The sequence below is a fragment of the Manduca sexta genome, chromosome 22, assembly GCF_014839805.1.
Source record: "Manduca sexta isolate Smith_Timp_Sample1 chromosome 22, JHU_Msex_v1.0, whole genome shotgun sequence".
In the NCBI taxonomy this organism is placed as follows: domain Eukaryota; kingdom Metazoa; phylum Arthropoda; class Insecta; order Lepidoptera; family Sphingidae; genus Manduca; species Manduca sexta.
The window spans coordinates 9,331,931-9,354,501 of record NC_051136.1 but is presented as its reverse complement, the minus strand read 5'-3'; the positions used below and the strand labels follow the sequence as shown (position 1 = coordinate 9,354,501).

At 34.7% G+C, this 22,571-nt stretch overlaps 3 protein-coding genes and 1 pseudogene across 4 annotated transcripts; 1 reads left to right on the top strand and 3 right to left on the bottom strand.

Moving 5' to 3' along the window:
• Window positions 1-515: 515 nt before the first annotated feature.
• LOC115453551 lies at window positions 516-9,013 on the bottom strand. Its single transcript, XM_037441278.1, has 10 exons — window positions 8,552-9,013; window positions 8,296-8,466; window positions 6,105-6,463; window positions 5,868-6,033; window positions 5,170-5,265; window positions 4,760-4,858; window positions 3,799-4,010; window positions 3,175-3,467; window positions 2,354-3,099; window positions 516-843 (listed from the first exon to the last, which is right to left on the bottom strand). The coding sequence occupies exons 1-8, from the start codon at window positions 8,705-8,707 to the stop codon at window positions 3,239-3,241; spliced, it is 1,488 nt and encodes a 495-aa protein (XP_037297175.1). The 5' UTR covers window positions 8,708-9,013; the 3' UTR covers window positions 516-843; window positions 2,354-3,099; window positions 3,175-3,238.
• Window positions 9,014-10,076: 1,063 nt separating this feature from the next.
• On the bottom strand, window positions 10,077-12,024 carry LOC115453549 (organic cation transporter protein). Its single transcript, XM_030182251.2, has one exon. It carries the CDS (start codon window positions 11,980-11,982, stop codon window positions 10,348-10,350), a length of 1,635 nt encoding a protein of 544 aa, XP_030038111.1. The 5' UTR covers window positions 11,983-12,024; the 3' UTR covers window positions 10,077-10,347.
• Window positions 12,025-13,296: 1,272 nt separating this feature from the next.
• Window positions 13,297-15,551, top strand: LOC119190197 (annotated as a pseudogene).
• A 464-nt stretch (window positions 15,552-16,015) lies between these two features.
• On the bottom strand, window positions 16,016-20,370 carry LOC115453548. Of its 2 annotated transcripts, none has more exons than XM_037441576.1 (8): window positions 20,072-20,370; window positions 19,559-19,676; window positions 18,545-18,650; window positions 18,142-18,289; window positions 17,698-17,790; window positions 17,454-17,552; window positions 16,897-17,111; window positions 16,016-16,432 (listed from the first exon to the last, which is right to left on the bottom strand). In XM_037441576.1, the coding sequence occupies exons 3-8, from the start codon at window positions 18,631-18,633 to the stop codon at window positions 16,222-16,224; spliced, it is 855 nt and encodes a 284-aa protein (XP_037297473.1). In that variant the 5' UTR covers window positions 18,634-18,650; window positions 19,559-19,676; window positions 20,072-20,370; the 3' UTR covers window positions 16,016-16,221. The 2 variants fall into 2 exon arrangements, with proteins under 2 accessions (XP_037297473.1, XP_037297474.1); XM_037441577.1 differs by having other exon boundaries at window positions 19,559-19,672.
• Window positions 20,371-22,571: the final 2,201 nt, after the last annotated feature.

Sequence of the window (22,571 nt, the reverse complement as noted above, 5' to 3'; positions counted from 1 at the left end):
TTTTTTCGCAGTTCGGACTCGGTTTTTTAACGTTTATTTGTTTTAAAATTAACATTGTCAGTACCAGATATGAGTTCCATATTTTAACCGCAATATTGGGATTTGCGAGTTTTAATTTTTTTGGTCGGGCTATATCTACGTGCATTACAGTATATTCACAACATTGTGTATGTATTTCGTATTTTGGTGCATTACTTAAGACCGATGGCTAGCCAATAGTGCAGATAAGTGAAATTATGAAGATAACTTATCGGAATTATTTGAAAACGTCACCATTTTTAATGCTGATTTATATAATTACTGTAATCTTTTGTGTAGTACGTCACAATTTGATAGAAAAATGAAAAAAAAAGGTAGGTTCACAAAATTTAAAAATATTACTATATCCACAATCTTACTGTAGTTTAAATAGTAATCAACAAACAGCGATGTTGTAATGCGAAATATAAATAATTTAAGCATTGACTATGATAAATCGAACTTCTAATAATAAAAAAATTAAACCCACAAAAAAGCTAATTATACCTACATTTTGGTGCAATATAATAAAATTAATACTTTAGAGTTTACGTTACATTCTTGTATTGTTGATTTTATGTAATCTGAAGAGGAAACAGGAAATATAAGTATATGAAAATTTTGAACTGAGTTAAGATTGTAAGGACTTACACTTCTTTCAAGTTCAGGCGCATACATGACGTTTTTCTGTGGACGTCGACGTGCGGCCCTGGCAGCTGACGCGGTCAAGAGACTCCCAGACACGGGGCCAGGCGTCGACATCGTCCGCTTTCTCTCCAACTCTTCTTCTGCATTTGGTAAACTGTTAATTGACGTATTTAGGACCTGTGAAAAAGAACAAATAAATAATACCAATTTATTGACTTCTTTAGTTAGGAGTACTGAAGCCGGATTATTTGATTGCAATCAATTATTTGAATAGCACGTGATATAATTAGTTACGTAATTATAATTATGATACGTACGATTCAAATGAGGTTACAGCTGGATTGGGTTTAGTTTACATTATTGCCCCTGTGTCGCTTGTGTAAGATACTTGTACTAAAATAGTAGGGTTTATTTAACTTTAGAATTAAGTTTTAGGTGTAATTCATGAGCCTTAGTTATACATAAATGAAATCATTTTAGGTCTTTTACCTTCTAATGTATCTACTCTCCACGTTTTCTATACTCAATGCAATATAATCATATTAAAACTGTAGGTAGTTCTGCGGCTAGCAGCCCGTATCCAAGGACGGGTCTCTCCTACTAATAATAGAAGATAAACGTAGCAGTTGCTGTTGTAAAAAGATGAATCTACTTTTTAATTAAATGCGAGTTCTTTTTTATTAAAAAAATGTAGATACAATGATGAGCGAAATATCGTGTATGAAGAATAATCTAATGTTGTGCACTGTGACGCTCCCCCAGTGGGCGATGGTCCATCGTGGCCGTGGAATAGAATCGAACACTCGACTTCAGTTTTGGCTGTCAGTTTCCGTTCTCGCTCGGTAATCGCGAATATATTATTTACTTACCAATTTGTTCAATGAATTTAAACCTTAGTAATGTTGTTTCAAAATTTACCATAACACAAGATATAATTTGCCCGTATTGAAATTTTTATTATCCCTTTACAACTTTAATGTGAAGAAAACATGAGCAATTTGTAAATACATGAAATATATATAAATTAAATAAATATAAATGTAAAATATATATTTGTTATTTCCAGCGCAAACGTTATAGGAGTATATACCTATAAATTAATGTTATCTACTAAACTATTCACAATTTTGAATGTGAATCCAAATCAACATAAAATGAACGAACTTGTGTTAAAATAATAACTGTAATAATAAAGTAGGAATTGACAAAAGGTAAGGCCGGACTTTCCATCTGCCTTTCTTCTTCGGGTAATCATCACTTAAGTTTTAAGGCTGGTAGTTTAGTCCGGTTCGGTCTAATTTATGCTTACCAGTGATGATCGCGACGCATCCTTCACAATATTTGTTATCTCTTGTTACTTCCCAGCCCGGGCTGGATTTTTAGTAACATCATACTTTGTTCTTGTAATTTTACCTCTAGCACTAAATGTCTGTAGTCATACAATTATTATTCTCATTTATCCTGACCTATCATAAGAACAACTATGTCCGCCTATGTGGCTAATAAATTATTTTAATTTTCCGCCAAATACTTTACACATTATTCCCTAAAATTTCGCAACATTTATCAGAGGATACAATTTCACGCGTTTGTTTATTTTTATCAGCCGCGTTGTCTATTGCAATACATAAACCTTTATAATAAAATATTTAACCCTAAAATAAATTACTATTTCAATTATACTTACACCGGGGTCCTGATTTGTATCTGAACCATTAGTCTCTTCATTTTCTCCAAATTGTTGAAGCGAAGATTCCGAGTGAAACTTTTTGTCACCCAATTTTTTTCTATTCACTATTTCGTCCAATAGTTCTTTTTTGCTTGGAGTTTGTACGTTGGTGTCCGTCATTGTAATTTTATTTAAATCACTTCAACCCGTATTTATTTAATATTTAATACATTTTCCGACTCACTGCACACAGCATGCGTAACTCTGGGTTTGTGCGATTTAGATTGCAAATGAATTATAAAAATATAGAAGTATTGTTATCAATTATCGGTATCGTCAAACATATCTTTAATGTCGGTGTAATTATCGTGATCGGTTTATGGTCGACGAGTATTTCCTCTTTGTTTTAATATTTAGGAAATTAACTTTAATTATTTCTTTGGTAATCATTAATTATAAACAAACAAATTCTGATTACAGGTAGTAACTTTTATAAAAATGACCATGACGGGTTACGCTAATCAATAGATATGTGTTGATAAATATTATAAATATCCATTGAGTATAAACACCCAAACATCGAAACTAATAATATGCTTGCGTATGGATGTTATTGTAATAAATCTTTAAGCAATGTTTTGACTACCTTGAGCTTTGCCAATAATTTTCCATCAACGATTATACTAATCAGTTTTCCGTTTGTTAATGACGTTTATTGTTGAAGAAGTAAGTCTTCAATTAATTCAACATACATATTTGCGTTCCTAAATAAGTAAAAAAAATTATTTCTGTACCAAACTTTCCATTACAAAATATTCTAATAATAATATAGGTAGTACCGAATAATTTCCAAATATGTAATGACATCAATTACGATTTTGATTCATTCACAGTTTTACGTCTCTATTGGTTCATGAGCTTACTAAGCACTTCTTTAAGTTCAATAGAGAATTGAGAGACGGGCAGAGCTAATTCCTGGGCGGATGGTGAACCACTCTTATCTCGTCCCACATAGTCCGAGGGTACGACAAACAGCTGCTTCCTGTCTCCTGGCTCATCGAGTTTCTTGAGGCATGGAGGCATGGGCAAGTGAGGGCGTTGCTGCAACCATTTGTGGAACGCTTTTGTTGACCTATAAAAAGCAAAATTACTACAGATCTGATTGCTCATTCATCGACAACCATCCAAAGAAAAACTACAAAGCGTTGTCTGTTTAGACGATTGTTAGAAACAATCTTATAATCTGGTACTTAAATATATCTGGATCAAGTTTGGTGTATAAATGTAGATATTATGTATCCAACTAATTCTAAACTAGTCTCATATTTAAAATCTTTCACCGTGCATGTCTGGATCTCATAAGAACTATGTGATCAAATAACCATGCTTTTAGACCAATGGTCGACCAGTATGTGTTCATCATTAAGTAAGTTTTAATATTTTTATAAAATTCTTCGACATACGTGAGATGCTGTATATCTTCCCACACGCACGACATAGACCGCAAGTCTTCAGGTATTTGAACGCCGCGCCACATCAACGCAGTATTGTTCCGTGGTGGTATGTGCTTCATCTTTTGTGGCAGGCATGTATTGAATGCCTTTTCATGTGCCGGACTGGTCTCTGCATGGATGTCGTAAGCAACCTGCCTCTTCAAGACCTTCGGGCACGCCAACTGCAAATGAAAATCATTTGAGGAATGATCAAGAAGAGTCTTACTTGATTTTGGATGCCAGGAATTGTATATTGAATATTTGTTTGCCAAATAGTTTATACAGAAAGATTGTCGAAGAAAGTCAGATTGCCGTGTAACACGAGTAACGCCAAAGAAATGAGTGTTTTTAGAGCAGGAAATAAGTTTTTGGGGGGGGGAGATGATATATTAGTGCTATATTAATTTCATTAACTATACAATAAGTGATAGCAAAAGCGTCAATTGACGTCAGTTTCATCGTGATCAGTTTTCCTGTTTAAATTGTAGAATATATTATAATTACCTATAAAATGGATCTAGCACTCTTTATTGAGAATCACCATTTCCGAGATAAAGCGATTGTATAAACTGAAAATCCGGCTTCTACGTAATGTAAGGTTAAATCAGGTTAAATGAGGAAAATTCCGACAAAAATATTTTTTATTTATATAACAATATCTTTTTAACTCAATGCATGTAGAATGCCTTTTTTCTATCTTACATTTTTATTTGGAAAGAAATAATTTTACGCATCCTCAAAAACCTTCACTAGTGCATTATGCGTATTATCTATTATCGTCAAATTTAGTATCAAGAGCATATGCAATAATTACTAGGGACTTACTAAAAGTTTTTTTACCGGACTCAAAGGAAATATTTTGGAGTGCTATATGTTTAAATTATGTCTTTATTTACTAAATATAATATAAAAAATATATATTAACGCTTACCTCAGGTTTCCCCACGTAATCTGCTATTGTTTGGAGCACGCAAGGAATTAACTTTGGATGCAATACGAGCCCGCGCGAAGCGTGTTCATCGAACCAAACCTGACATCATTAAAGTCTATTAATTAACGGTTCTTGTTTTTAAGTAGCCTTGTCGTATTAAGATACAACTGCCTAGGTGAGGTCTGGGGTTAGATCTCGGGTCGGGTGAAGTTATTTTGGGATTTTTGACTCAGTGGCAGCCCGAAGTGTAGAATCTGTGTATGATATGTCGATTGAATCACCCGCTATCACAATATAATGGGACTGAATACACATGGCGAAAAGCGGGTGGACTAATGGCATCTCTATTTCTACGGGTATAAAAGGCGTAGGTATGTGTTATTAAAAATGTATTTAAAAGCGATTGTTACTTGGAACAGTTCTTCAATATCTTCCGGTTGTTTGATTTCGCTTTTAAACTCCACGTTGCCTAACCCCACCCACCAGTCGTAGAAATCTTTTGCGATCTGTTCAAAAATAAATTACTAAGAAACATTTTACGTTGAATTTTTAAGAATTATGTACGCTTTTTATAAAAATAGCTTTCATAACAACCAAACAGTGCTTTCTTTACTTAAAATATTTTTCATTTTTATAACAGCCAAAATTATAACGAAAATTAATTTCCTTGGCAACTTTTGTTCGTAAAAATAAATAGAAGAAAATATTGAATATAATGTAAGTAGCTTTCTAATTTCTAACAAAGTGAAATAATTTACAGGTTGGGATTGATTACCATTTCGTATTTTGCGTTTGTGTTTAAACAAAAACAACTCTTCAGCTATATTCTTTGGCTTATAGATACTTATATTATCTAGTCATATTAATAATGATCCACAAAATCCAAATTGAACGAATTGCGTTCACTTTGAGTGTAATAATATTCTACTCACTTAATTATACTCTCTATATTACTTCCTTTATCGTTAGTTGTTAATACAAACGGATAAAAAATAGGCATCTGATATATGAGTTAACATGGATTTGCTCAAAATACAATTTATCTCATATAATACTTTCGATAACTGAACATATTATATAGATAATCATATTTAATCACATTTCCTACCTTTTTCGTTGTAATCTCAGCTTTCTTACTAAATTCATCAACAGCTGAAACATCGAATGCCTTTTGTTTGTATTTTGAATTCCACTTGATCATGTCACTTTCGGATTTATTACAATACAGCATTTCGTAGTGTGGATTTTTTGTTCTCTTTTGATATGGAGGTTGTCTATGAATAACCATTATAATTAATAGCTGTATCACTAATTGAAATATTTTATTAGTAAATTAATTATTAACTTGAATTTACTGCTGAGATGTACTTCTAAGTCGTCTCCTGATCTCGTTGACTCGTCGGTTGAAGTAAGTTCTGATCTAATGCTCTTCATTCTACTCGAGTATGATTTCATTAACGTTTTTGAAAAAAATTTGGAGAACGATTTCGATTTGGAGAAAAGTTTAGAAATTGTTAAAGATTTTGATCGGACCATTTGAATAGATTTCATGCGGGAAGACTTTTTTAACTCAGCGCTATGAGCGATGGATGACAGACTCCATTGTTCCGATTGTTCCTCTTGTGCCTCTTCTCCGAATTCATCACCCTTCTCATAAAACGAAGGCTCAAAGTCACTGGCCGAAAATGCTGGACGGGACCTTAGCTAAAATGGTTACCATCATAGTTACAAGCAATAATTAAAAAAATATGGAAGACCGATATAAACCTTCATTTGTTATCTATACTTCTATATATACTATTATATAAAGCTGAAGAGTTTGTTTGTTTGTTTGTTTGTTTGAACGCGCTAATCTCAGGAACTACCGGTCCAAATCGAAAAATTCTTTTTGCGTTGGATAGCCCTTTGTTCGTGGAGTGCTATAGGCTATATATCATCACGCTATACCCAAAAGGAGCGGAGCAGTAATGTCTAATCTCAGGAACTACCGGTTTCAACTGAAAAATTCGGTTTGTGTTGGATAGCCCTTTATTTGTAAACCGCTATAAGCTATATATCATCATGCTATGACCAATAGGAGCCGAGCAGTAATGGCTAATCTCAGGAACTAGCGGTTTGAACTGAAAAAATCTTTTTGTATTGGATAGCCCTTTGTTCCTGGAGTGCTATAGGCTATATATCACGCTACGACCAATAGGAGCGAAGCAGTAATGAAACATGTTGCAAAAACGGGGAAAATTATTAGTTTTGAGAGTTTCCGTTGCCTGCGCTGCGTAAACGGTTAAAGTTATGCAACAATGATGTATGACGGGATTGTTCCACTTAAAAAGTTCTAAAAAATATATTATAAAACAAAGTCCCCGCTGCATCTGTCTGTCTGAACGTGTTAAACTCAAAAACTACCCAACGTATTAAGATGAAATTTGGTATGGAGACAGTTTGAGACCCTGGGAAGAACCTAGGCTCCCGGGAAACTTCTACTTTTATAACGGAAAACTTTAGCCTGAAAAACTTTATAACGCGGGCGGAGCCACGGGCAAAATCTAGTATTATATAATTCTATTAGTTCATTCTATCTAATAGTTAATTTCCTTACCAATTTTAAATATTACATTATTTAAATAAAATTTAACAAATATATTTAATTACTAGCTTCCGCCCGCAGCTTCGCCCGCGTGGATTTCGGACTTAAAAAATGGAGCCGGTCGCGAACGTTCGAGAATGTTCGTTTTACGAAGCTATTCGCTAGGTGATTCGCTAGCCTCTAGGTGCCAAGCAAGCCGCCTGCCTGTGCGTTCGCGACCTTATATATATATATATATATATATATATATATATATATATATACAAAAATAATCCTTATAGCATGATTAGTATTCACGCGTGATGGCTTATTATTAGCGTATTTCATGTATAACATAGGTGTTTCTATATGGATTTCTATGATTCTTTTTTATGGAATATTTAATAATGTTAACTTTTTTAATTAGGGATGACTGAGAGTGTTATAAACGTAAGAGTACACAAATATAATGAGAAAGCTTCGAACTGCTAAGCTATCGGGAGTTACACGTGTTATTGTGAGTCAACCATAAAAGATAGACATATGCTGTCGTGGGATATTTTTTTACATAATTTTAAGGAGAACATTTCCGTCATACATGATTTCTGTGTAGCTTTAACCATTAAGGTTGCACACGCGACGGAAGCTTAAATAATGGAGTAACTTCTCCCGTTTTCCCAACATTTCCCTTCACTGCTCTGCTCCTATTAATTGTAGCGTGAAGAAAAGTATACTATAACCAGCACAGGAGTATGAAAAATAATTGTACCAAGTTTCGTTAAAATCCGTCGAGTAGTTTTTGTTTCTATAACGGTTATACAGACAGACAGACAAAAATTTTACTAATTGCATTTTTGGCATCAGTATCGATCCCTAATCACCCCCTGATGGTTATTTTGGAAATATATTTCGTGTACAGAATTGACCTCTCTACAGATTTATTATAAGTATAGATATAGAAGATATAGATTACCTGGCCAATGGACCTCGCCCTGTAGAAGTTTTCGGAGGGGACCAAAGAAGTAATGTCGGCTTTGGGCTCATAATGTGTAGCCTCGGGCGGCAACTCGAATATTTTGCTCAACCGGTGGAAAATAACTGGGCCAACCAACTGTCTTACTTCTTCAGATTGCGATTCCCAGAACTAGAACATGAACAAGTGATTAAGTCATTTCAATTGAGTAGTATAATCGCGCCATAATAAAATAGTCATAAAGGAAATACAGAACCTTATCATCTTTGTAAGCTAATTCCAACGATTTTAAGACATTCTTCCAGTGTTGTTTCACGGACGGTTCGTCTTGTTCATACCGCGATGGTGTAATAACCCTTATGTTTCTTGGCTTGTCCCAAGTTTTAATGAGGGGCCGTTTCCCGCAGGGCATGATCAAAATCGTCTACGTAATGCAATGTACCTACTGCTTAATATTGACCACTTGACACTTGAGAACGTATTGAAAAAATAAAAATATTTTTTTTTCGTACAATAATCCTCGCGATGATATTCCCTGACGCAAAGAGCAAAGAGAATTATAATATATATGGAAACCTGACGTTTAAAATAATTTGTTTTTATTGGAAATATATCTGACCAAAGAGTTTGCAAGTAGGTAGGTATAATAAATCTAATTTAATGATTGTTCTCTATACGGCTGTCCGTGCGCTAACTGTAATTACTAAAATATTTTTTATAAGTATTCACTGTCATTTGGTTTCAGAACTATTGTTATTCATTATTCAGGCTTCCCTCTCTGATTAACTATTTGCAAGCAGATTAAGTTATTTCTAGCTAGACACCACCTTCGACTTACGATTGAGTACGATAAATAATAATTTTCATTTAGTTAATATTATTTCCATTGAAGAATAGCTCTGAAGGGACCTATTGACGGGTAGGCACGTCTATCGCACTGAATTTAAAAAGCAACTTAAGAATTTCTAAGATTTAATTCTATCCTTTAAAAACTTTACGTACAATCATGATTTCAATATAAGGTCCCTTTTTACTTATTTAAGAATATAAAATGTTCAATTGATTTCTGAATAAATTTCCAGGTAATAAAGTAAACATTCAATAGAATAGAATCAGTAAAAATATCTTCAAAATTTGTTTTCTTCTAAATTAGTTTAATATAAGTAGGTACTTGAACCAAGATATTATTAGTTTTTCAATTAACGGTTCCTTTTGGTAAAGTAGCGCCCTCTGTGAGTTTCAGAGATAAATAATTCGGCATAACCCTTGCTTAGTTAGTAAGAAGTGTATAAACTCTACACAAAGAATACTTTGTTACGTGTCTTTAGACTAGATAGGACTAGATAGAGTTACTAGTAGTAACTTACTACTATACGTCTCACTATGGTGAAGTGGCCAAACAACCTATTCTTGCCCCTAGGGCGGCGCCACATTATTGTCGATGCTCTATAATTGACCATGGAATTATTGTACCACCATGCCACTAAGCGTCGAGAATATTTAATTATAATTAGCGTGTATCTGCCCATGTTTGCCTTCTACACTCGAAATGACATATAATTTGATTAGCTGATGAGCTTATAATTTTTGTACTAAACGATTAGAACAATTATAATTAATGAATCACCAGTTGCAGCTATATATATTTTAAAAATATGTTTAAGTATTTAAATAATAATACTTTGTAATCTATATTCTTATTTAAATTCAATAAAAAAACGGGATTAGTTTGAAATAAAACCTCATTGAAAAATAAATAAATAGTATTTATTTTATGAAAAATATTTTATAATATCTGTACAAAATTAAATATATTAAGAATTAAATATTATTGAATTCGTATGAAATATTGAATAATAACTATTATAAGCAATTGTTTTTTATATGTAATATCACAAATTTGATTATAGCGCCCTCTATGAGAAACCTTTGGTACTCTGTAAATCATAAGTAGCATATTCTGTAATCTTTCACATTCATGTTGTAGCCTATTTTCAAATATGGTTTTTTTAAACGGCCGATAGGTGGAATGCACCTCGTAATACTAAAATATTATCTTAGCGCGGTTTTTTTTCCAAGTTGCTCGGCATCCTCAAAAGTATCAGGCACTTTTAATCCCCGTGTTTCTGGTTGCGTCATTACTAGAAATGAAGCGATAAAGGCCAAAACTGCAAACATCATAGATGGTATGCCTCTCCAATAAATCATTAATGGAGGGGTAAGAGGTGATACCACTGACCCTATACGACCTAACATTGATGAAAATCCTAGAAATGAATGTCGGTATCTAGTCGGATACAATTCGGCAGTAAACAGATATAATGATGTCATTACTAGACCGATGCAATACTTCCCAATTAAATAAAATATCAAAGGTAAAACATAGAAATTTTTAGGCGTAAAGGCAAAAGCAAAGTTACAAATGGCGCATATCATGAAGCCAGAAAACAATGTAATTCTTCGACCTATCCTATCTAATAATAGTACAGCAGTCCAAAAGCCAGGGATCTCTACAGCTGCGATCGCTATATAATTAATGTATTTATTGCCTGTTAAATTAACTGAATTTATTGATAATCCGTAATAAATGAACACAGTTGTTATCCATAAGAATGGAGTCGTGCAACACCGACGTAACATGACTGGCGACTTAATGACGCGATAGAAAATATTTTTATTTTCGCTATTTTTATTCGCAGCAGTATTCTGTATTGCGTTAAGTAAAAAGTTTAGAGACTTATCTGAAATTTCTTTACCATTCATCCGAGCAGCGCGTTGTAATGCGACTGTAGCTTTCTCTTTTTCATTTTTGCTTAGCAACCATCTGTAACTTTCTGAAAGTAGCCAGTAATAAGATACAAGTGCAAATATAGGTACAAACATCGTCAAAGTAAGTTTTCGCCATTCAGGAATGGCCCAAGCTAGCAAACCTAAAAGTACTTGACCCAAAGCAAATAGGCTGGACATTGTCGCACTAGTGCGTACGCGGTATTCAGCGCCAACTACTTCTGCTGCCAATATGTAAGCGGCGCTGAATGCTCCACCACCGAGAGCCGTTTGTAAAAATTGAAACACTACATACATGGTATAATTTACCGAAAACGCACGAATTAATCCTATTAAACCAATGTTAAAACAGAAAATTACTATTGACATACGTCTACCGAAATGATCCGATATGTAACCTGCCAACAGGAGGGCAACCATTCCTCCAAGACTGTTTAAAGTGCCGGGAAGTGTCCTTAACCATTCTTGACATTCCAAATTAAAATCATAAACCACAGTGTTTGTCGTTTCGTACACAAAGGAATCGCATGGTACTGAAGTACTTCTGTCGAACAAGCCAGCCGGGCAAATATCTTGATTGTTGGGGATCGCGTCAATGTTATCAGTTGCGTTAGCATAGCGATAACAGTTATCAAAGCCTGTGGCCGTTCCGGGTACAGCGTTTAAAATCCATTCTGGAGCGAATTCCGGCTGTGGTCCATCACACTGCGGGATTGCACATCGATGTTGAATACTACCCGCCGTGAATATGTAGTCTCCAGCCATGCAAGCGCAGAATATCGCAGGTAGACTCAACAGTGCTATGGTTGTCAACTGATATTTTCCAAACGGTCCTATCTCGGCGTTTAGCACTGTGTCAAATTTCATTTCTGACTCACTTTCACTAGATATTCTGTCCATGATGAATGATTCCGTTTAAAATATCCAAAGAATCATTAAATAATAACATTTTTAGATTTGCTTTCCTGTTTTATATGCGTATGAGTCGAGATATTGTAGTTATCTTTGAAGAGGCAAATAATACGTTGTAAATCTTATCTTGCTATCTCTGTAGGTTAAATCTAAAACTGGTTAAGTAATGATATAATCATACGATATTCTCTCATTATTCATAAGTATTATTTGGATCCTAGTATTTTTTCAAAATCATTGTTTAATGGAGGCAACAATGTATTGGGTAAAAATATAAATAATAAGTATCTAATAGGTTTTGTTATAAAAATATTAGAAGCGACAGTGGACTTTGACTACTTTTATTGCATGCCAATTGGATTAAAGGTTTATAACCCGGATACCACTGAATATTTAACATAAAATATACTAATAAAATGTTATTGCAACAGACAAAATAAGAGGTACACGTAATAAAAAAACGGCATTGAAATAACGTAATACAGAGCTGATATTATGATTTTTTTTGTACTGCACACGAGTAAAAATATGTGTATTAACCATTAAAAAATTTCCTTATCACTTTATTATAACTAATCTTTTATTACGTTAGTAATAAAATGAAACAAAATCAAATTTGCAATAAAACGCCACATGTTTTTTTACTGATAAAAACTGTATAATTCCTCGATATATATGTCCTATGAACGTATACGTTAATAGTGTAATTGTTAATTTTATTTGAGTCAATGCCAAAAAATATTTATTATTGTCACACGCCTACACTCACACTACTTTATTTCAAAAGGGGTAGACAGAGGTGCTATTGGTGAATGCAATTTCCACCATGCGTATTCCGCCTTATGATATGATGGGGCGAGCCTATCGCCTTATCGGTCACAAATTCCAGAGTTTAGGCTGATACTGAGCAGAAATATCACAGCCCGACCCGGAGATCAAATCCGAGACCTTACTACTGCAGTCGAACCTTAACAACTATGCCGCCGAGAAAGCATTTATTATCATGAAAAATATTAATTTTATTTTTTACCAACTGTTAGTAAGAATATTATGTTAGTGTTTTGGGGTGTTAGGATATTCTGATCTTTCGAATATCTTATGTATATATTAGCTTTTGCCTGCAGATTCGCCCGCGTGAAAAAACTTTGCCGGGATAAATATTTGCTCGGGATAAGAAAACGCATATAGCATTGAAGTGTAATGTAGCTTCCTATTAGTAAAAAATAGATTAAGAACTTCTTGAGATTAGCGGCAACGCGTTCAAACAAACAAAGGCTTCAGCTTTATAATATTATAGTATGGATGATATGTAAGTAATGTATATTAGGGAATTTACTTATATTAGTCCGGTCAATTTAGCCCAAAAATAGGGGTAACCTTGCATTAATTCCCACAAAGCTGAAAATTTGCATAGATGTAAGGGACACCATTATTATGAAATTGTGAAAAGTCCCCATCGATCCCATGTCTGCAAAATTTTTTATTCAAGGCCAAAGGTTGCAAAAATGTGTTTATCGAATTTTTCACCGAAACGGTTAATTTTATGAACAAATATGTCAGACAAAAATTGTAGATCATGCAATTATCTAAAAAAAATTCCTTACACATTTTTTCATAACACTAACCATTTTTGAGAAAAAACAATTACAAAATTTTCTTACGCTGTATTCTCCATAATAAGCATGACTAAGCTGTCTATGATATCATTGGGCTTGTAATATAAGTAAAACTATAAGTCTGCGTGACTAATACATTCATATTGTCCGATAATTCTGAAAATATGATGTTAAGAAAACGGAGTCCCTAATTTTAAGGGACCATGTGCTCTTGAACAACATCTGCCTGCCATTCCAATGTTCGCGTGGCCGTTCCGTCTACCTGTTTTTGTAAGGTTACACCTAAATCACAGTTAGTCTTGGAAATTCCTTCGTAGTGAAAACACGTAGTTATTTAAAATATTCTCTGCTAAAGTTTGAACAATTTTTGTCAAACATTCATAATAAGTCTCGGTTCATTACAATGCTAAAAGAAAAATTAACCGCTGAACATATTCCTGTTAAAACAACAATTTTTAAATTGTTTGAAAAAGAAAATTTTATTACTTGTGCACAAGCTTTCGAAGATATCAACTCTTCACCAGAAACTCTAATCACCAACGGAATTCGCTTTCTTCTGTCTGTATATGGAGCTCCAAAAAAAATAACTTCCATAAACAAATTACGTTACTTATCTTTTGCAACACAAAGACGTAATAAAAAACGTGTGCAATTAACTTGCCTTCCTCCAACCGCGGCTTCTGCTCACCAACATTTTTATCGTGTATATTACCAGGTTTAGGTGTGGCTTGGTAATCAACTAGACCCAGAACAATGGGGTTGGAAGCAGTCAATAATGTATTGGAACCAATCCACACGCTTCTTCCACTGCACCAGAAAACCTCCTTAATTCAATTTTTTGCAACTCGAGATGCGGCTGCAAAAAAGTAGGCTTATTTTGTTCACTAGCGTGCACCACTTGTCCAGGCCAATCGTGTTCAAATGTTGAATCTCCAACAGAAGAAGATTTTCACATCAACGACGAAACAACTGATGTATCGCTTTTAGTACAATTTACGTCAACTCAAGAAGATGAGGAAGAAGAAGAAAATGGAGAGAGAGAAGAAGATGGAGGGGAAGAAGAAGAAGAAATAATTAATGACGATGATGATGAATAAAATATGTTTATAACCAAGTATAACGGAACTTGTCGCTCGAGCTGTACCTGATCGACAACGAGCACTCTGACAAGAGTACAACGACTGAAAGGAAGAAGAATAACCAAACATTCATTAAATTTTACTGTAATAGACCGTGGAATAGACCTACCGGGGAAACCACATTAAAAATAACGCGCTAGGTACACTACCTAATAGGTGGTGTGGAAACGTGTACATATTATAGACAATACAGCGTAAGAAAATTTTGTAATTGTTTTTTCTCAATAATGGTTAGTGTTGTGAAAAAATGTGTAAGGACAATTTTTGTAGATAATTGCATGATCTATAATTTTTGTCTGACATATTTTATCATAAAACTAACTGTTTCGCTGAAAATTCAAAAAACACATTTTTCAAACCTATGACCTTGAATAAAAAAATTTGCAGACATGGGATCGATGGGGACTTTTCACAATTTCATAACAATGGTCTCCCTAACATCTATGCAAATTTTCAGCTTTCTGGGAATTTTTGCAAAGGTCAATGTCTAAACTGACCGGACTATATTAGCTTGGTCTGTGCCGTCCCGGCTGAGATAATAATAGGACAGATAAAAATAATAAATATTGTTTTAGCTAATGGAAAAAGCATATTCTAGTCAACTAGAAAATCAATTTGGATTTGTATATGCAGCAGGTTAAAAAGACAATGGTATGGTGAATATTTTTGACTCGGCCATTATTGGTGATCGTTTATTATGTAGTTAAAAGGCGAAAACTATACATTTTCATACAGAGAGTTGGTTGGCGAGTTAACAGGTTCACCAAATTTAGCTCTTATAAAAACGCCCATCACTCTCTAATACAATACAGGGCAGTCGCGCGGATTCTTCATTATTCATTGTGTAAAGTTATTTATTTCCCAGAAAAGGTAAAATAATTATCACGTTTTCCACACACACGATTTTCTTAAGATTATTTTTGTAACATTATAGTGCCAATTATATTTATAACAAGCCGATGTCGCAAGCGTATACCACAAGTGTAAAATGCCCTCAAGCGCAAAGTAAAATTCTAATCTTTCGGAATAGTGGAGAGGGGACAATGACTTCCGTTTTAAAACAATCTAAAAAAATAATCTATTCTAAACAAGACAATCTGCAGAACTTGCGTTCATTATTGCATTCTACCTTAGTATTTAGTACGCGCTGGCTTATAACTTTTATTTGAAAATTTCGTAAATAAAAATATATATTTTTCTAATATTAATTTATTTATGAACTTATACAAATGTATATAGGTGGATTTAATGCCATAGGCATTTTCCCCCGCTCATAAGGTACCTAAAAATATAAACTTACAAATAAATGTAGTTAAAAACATATATACAATAATCATATAATCATTTTCTATCTTTCAAAGTAAAACAGCTTAAAAATGTAAAGAAAAACGGAGTGAGGTCGCGGACATTTCAACCAGGCTCCAGCAAGTCCTTCGTTTTATAACAAAAATTGGAAAAGAACAAAATGTATTTCAAGAATCGGCTAGTTCCGACAATCTTCTTCGAATATGGTCCACAGGTAGTGGTGGTTCTACAGGGGCTGTCGAGGAGATGCGGTACTTCGTCTCTAGAGTGATTCTCGCATCCAACATCGCAGGGTCGAACATTCCAAGACAGTTTAAGTACGACGGTCTTCGGTACTCCGGGTGCTCGATCATCCAACGGCAAAACTCTTTTACACTCCTGGCAATAATTAGTTTTATTATTTTACTAGATTTTCGCCTGCATTAAAAGATTTTTTCGCTATAAAAATCTTCAAATTAATGTAAATAGTATTCCTTTAAAACTCTCTCTCGGAAACACGTTTGCAAAACATGCTTCTAGTCACAGTGGCTTGTTAGTCAGCTGTTTAAGCTCTAAGTTATATGTCAGTCAGTACTCAGTACTAAGAATTATATTTTAGGTGGCTTCTTTATTGCAAGTGTAGCGTGATACCAACTATGTGGGAAGAGAGGTTGGGTTATATCCTAGAAATACTCGAAAGTTTAAAAGCTAAAATAAATTTATAACAGTGACAGAAACAAATGATAGACTGCAGTTTATTTATAAAAGCTATTTTAAAGTACACAACAAAATGAGAAAAATAAAATGTTTAGGTAATTTTATATTTTAATAGCTATGTGACTATGTTTTTTATTTAAGTTTACCTTAAGTTGGTAATGCCTTCCCACACGGTTTTGAGTGTGACTAATTCTTTGGGCACGTGGCGAGCCGATCTCCACATACATTTCGTGTTGTTTCGCGGTGGGTAAAATTGTTCCCTCAGTAAGAGACTTTGGCCAAACGCTGTAGTGCGTTTTGGGAGGTGTTCCGCCTTGATGTCTTTCGATATTTCGCGCTCAAGTGCTCTGTAGCATGATTTCTGTTTAAATAATAAGTACATAACATATTATAATATTTAATGAAATTGAATATGATACATAACGATATTCTCAGTAGACAGTATAACAGATTATAATAGATACTTTAAAATAAACTGTATTCTTTTTATTACTTTAAATGACGAGACGAGCTCGGCGTTCGCCTGATGGTAAGCGATACGACCGCACATAAACAGTAGTAACACCTTGAATTACAAAGTATTGTGTAGTATTCCAATGCGCTCGTCATTCTGAGACATGAGATGTTAAGTCTTATTATGTATTATATTATAGTAACAAATACATTTTTTGTTTATCCTCTACAATTTTTTTTAAATCATTACCTCTGGATTTCCTGTGTTGATTGCTACTTTTTCTTGAATCGAAGGCAATTCTTTGGATATTACTCGAAGGCCACGAGCGGCATGATTATCAAATTCAATCTGTAAGGGAACAGTGTTCAATACAAAATCAAAGATACAGCTTATTGTCTTGTTGGTAAAAATCCATATTCCTTTAAAAATTGATATTATTTTTTCCAAAATTCTGAAAAAAACACCTCTTTTTATCCCAATAAACATAAAATACCCGAAATAATTCCTTTATAGCTTCTGGTGTAAATAATTGTGATTGCTGGTCTCCTCCCAACTCCTTCATGTAATCACAAAAGTCTTTTGCAATCTGTAGGAAAATGAAAGATAAATTAAAATATTTTTTTAGACACACGCAACGTCTAGAGAGCGAAGAGCACTTTCACTGCAAATATCTTTACGCCTTGGAGTTGAACTAAGTATTAAGAAACAGTAAAACTAATGAGTTAATTATAATTCATGAAATGAGGAATAATATAAAAAAAACTTTAATCTTCTAGGTCGTAGGATATTTTATTAGCGGTGCCATAGCTTTTGTTTCCGGAAACTGGAAGGTTGAAGTAGGCGTAGAAGCGAACAGGGTAGCGAACTCCAAGCCGGCCAAAAAAAGGAAAGTTTTAATAAGTTATAAGAAACTCAAATGAGAGAAAAACAATCATACTCGATCTGTCAAATCATCAGCCTTTTTAACAAGTGTTTTCTCATCTTCCCTTTCAGGCTGTAGATAGTGTGTAGCCCAAGTTATTTGTTCTCGTTCTGGTTTGCTTAGCAATTCTTGATGAATATTTAATTTGACCCCTTCTTCGTCACTTTAAATATACAAATTATTTGACTTGTGTAATATGAATAATATAATATACATACGTTTGTAACACAATTGATTACATTTTAATGAATATAAATGCATTTCAATAAATTAACAACATAATTACATTTATTTAATAACTTAAGAACATGATAATAATTCCTAAAAATTTCCAAAATTATACGGACTATGATCATAAACTTGATAATTATAATTACATAAAGAGGTGACATAAAATGGTTCCATTCTCTATATTCACCTTGAACATATTTCAACATCCGTATCGGAATCCATGTCTCTATTTATTAATATACACTTTCGATAAGAGAGCATCGGTTCTTTAGTCATACGGCGCGTTAGAGGCACTGCAATAAAATTATGCGTATTTATAAAAAATATGGATTGGAATATTAAATTAAAGCATGAGTGATTAATTAACGCATTCAAAGCCTCCTTGATATTTTAATTAAGCCAATATAACGAAGTATAATCTCAGTAGTACAGTAAATATAATATAAAATAATCTCTGTACATAGAGGAGATCCGTGCTTGTACCTACATTGTGATATAATTATTAAATGAAAATAAGCCGAATGTATCTTAATTGCTGTGTCATATAATCAGTCTAGACAATGCTTGCCACTTAGCAACAGTGTGTAACAAGATTATACCACGTTTAATCACGGAGCATTTTGAGATTTAAAACTCCTTTAGTAGTATGACGATCAAGATTTCATGTGGTAAAGCCTCATATATTTCTCATCTTAACATAATGGGTGGGTTTATTCTTGTTTTGGAATAAGTAGCGCTCACCAGACGGTCAGTTCGTCTCGCTATTCCATTTAACAAAAATATCACACAGCATAGATCCATTCGTTCAGTATTTTATGTTAAGTAATTGTATTTCGTTTGAACTGATTAATTTATTTCATTTTATGTAATATAAATGATGCTTTCACGAGCATTAAATAAGATTCCATGTTCTGCATCTTTCTTGGGGTGTGGTCTCAATATACAAAACTCTTAGGGTAGGGTAGTGTATAATATGGTATGCGTATTATATTTGTGTTTTAGTGAATGTTGTTATATTGTTTTAATAGATATAATAGTATGCTATAGAGGAAGTAAATAATACTATCAAGGGCTATTATTATTATGTTTATCTAGTCTTCATTACTTCCTTTTTATTTTCTTTAACATCAATGAAATTCTATCTAATAATTAACCATCGTGTATTTTATCAAATAAAATATTAAATATTAATTTAATTTACCTTTAATACTTTCATCAGCTTCATGGCACGAACTCGCAATCGGTATATCTAAAGTTTCGCATACTTTTCTATAAATATCTGTCGGCAGTATATTCGCTAATTGCACGCTTTCATCTAACTAGAAAAGAACACAACATGTGCAATCCAGTTTAATTACTACAGAAATTTTAAAGAACCGTTAATTAGCATCATTAGCAGCGTGCAGATATACAAATAAATAAACGGTCTTTTATTACTCGCAGCTTGTGCAGTTGATGCTATTTAACGGTAATTTTCTAGGTAAGGCTGTTCAAACCAATATAGCATACCACATTATTCAAATATTTTACGATTATAACCTATACATATGAATAACACTATCATCATATATATAAATTACCAACATAAACTAATGAACTAACTAATGATAACTTTCTGCTTGTCTCAATGTTTACTACTAATATTGTATCGTGATGATACATAGGGACATTGACGTATATTCGCGTGACGATGGAAATGCATGCAAGTACTCACATCTGCCACTGCCACACGACGTCAGGAACCCGCCTTGGTTATACTGCTGCACTCCGTCACGTTTGTCAGGACACCACACACAGTTAGTACACACAATGTAAGGATTATGGGTCCTGGGAAATCTATACTTTCACAGTTATTGTATTAATTATGAAGCGCGCCGGGGAACGTGCCGCCATCGATGCACCAAACTTTCGTTACTGGCGTCATCCGCTGGATGGCGCGGGCGTGTGGCCTCCCGTTGGCCAGCGTTATTGGTCGATTTAGTTGGCGGCAAATGCGTGCGAATTTGAATACGTTTCGCTCTCACACATACCACCATCACGCGAATTATTATAGAATTAGTTTATTATTATAAACAACGGTTACGAAACATTCCGCCCACCAAAATACATTAATGTATTTTCCAAAATTTAAGAAAAAATTAACCTAACTTAAAAGGCATATGATCTTAAAATTATGATTACGAACTTAAAATTATGAACTATAGGTTTAAGTTAAGTTACGTTATTCGTTTTGATTTGGCAACGGACAGAGTTTGACTAAAGGCCTCGTGAAACGAGAGCCTTCAGCAGTACGTATCGTGGCAATGCGGACTATGCCATCAGGACTCGGATGTAACTCTTCAACCCGAGCTAACGGCCAATGTAATTGAAGCGAATTATCGGCTTTTAACAATAACTACTGATCCTATGCTCAACGGTTTTGAATGCTTAGTCCACTTCGCCCGCTGAGTCAGAGAATGAAGATATTCATGTTTCCAACGGTTCCAGAAATCATGCTGAAAACGTTGAATCAGCTGCCATCGGCCCAAACGATTTATGTTCAAAGAAGTTGCATCTTCATCAGGACAGATGTTAACGGCTCAAGAGTAAGAAAATGCCCTGGTGTTAGAACAGCAAAATCATTAGGATCTGAACTCAGAGGACAAAGAGGTCGCGAATTTAACATCGATTCGATTTGGTACAAAGAGTGTTGTTAACTCTTCAAATGTTAAACATTGATCGCCAACGATACGATACAAATGCGATTTTACGGATTTTATCTGTATTTCCCACACTCCACCAAAGTGGGGACTTGAGGGCGGATTGAAACGAAATTCGATTTGATTAGCATGAGCAGCACTTCGCATATATTCAGTTAATTGTGCATTAGCACCAACGTAATTTGTCCCGCAATCAGAATGAATTATGCTGACCCGTCCGCGTCGCCCGGAAAACCGACGCAGAGCAGCGAGGAAAGCGATCTGAAGAAAGATCTGAGACTGCCTCAAGATGAACTGCGCGAGTTGCGAGACAAACAAATAAACATAAGTAAGCTTTAGTGATTTTCGCACCTCGATGTTTACCGGTTTTAATACGAAAAGGGCCACCGTAGTCGGTCCCTACAACAGAAAACGGTTTTACCTGATTCACACGAACTGCAGGCAAGTCACTCATGAAAGGTTCCAGTGGGGATGGATGCGTTTTATAACACGACACACATTTGGATAGGCAATGCCGAATGGCACGTTTAGGAGACAATACCCAAAACTGTTGCGATAGAAGATACTGCGTGGTATTCACGCCCGCGTGACAATTTTCACGATGAACGGCTTCTATAACAAGGTAAGTTAACCTGGATTTACGAGGGAGTAAAGCGGGGTGTTTATGCTCGAATTCGAGGCCGGATCTTGCAAGGCGACCGCCCACCCTGAGAATTCCCTGCGCATCGAGAAAGGGGTTCAACTTACGCATCTGTTTTGTTAATAATTGTCCTTCCCGCAACTGGCGTATTTCGTTTTCGAAAAAGGATTGTTGATTGTGCTTTACGACGATCAACAAAGCGGCATGAAGCTCAACACGATCGAGAAAGGATTTGAGCAACGAATATTTTTATCTCGTAAAATCTAATGAATCTTAACCACCAACAAATGATACGCTGTATTTTTCGAATCGAAGAATAACGAATGAGAAGAGTGTCGATAAAGGAATTCTTCGCATCGTCGGAGGTAAAGAACGTTTTTAAAGCTTTTTCCTCAAAATGAAGGAGGTCCTCGTTAGGATTAATTTCAAGTTGTGTTGCTCAGAAGGGAAGCGAAGCCAGGCGGGACCCGCCCACCATAAGCTATTGTTGACGAGATCGGATGGCAGCTGACCACGAGAAGCTACATCTGCCGGATTATCTTCGGAATCCACATGGCGCCAGTGAACGTCTGGAATGACTTCGTGAATGTGACTAACGCGATTCGCAACGAAAGTTTTCCAGCGCGAGGTGAGCGAAAGCCACGCTAGTACAACGGTAGAATCAGACCAGGCGAAAACACCAGTAAATGTTAACCGGGATGAGAAAACATCCATGGCAAATTTCAGCAGGTCGGCAAGAAGAACTGCAGCGCAAAGCTCCAACCTAGGAAGGGAAGTGGATTTTGTAGGTGCGACTCGCGCTTTTGAACAAACAAAGAAGGTCTGAATGTTACCCTCAGCGTTCACGGTTCGTAAATAAATCACACCACCATAAC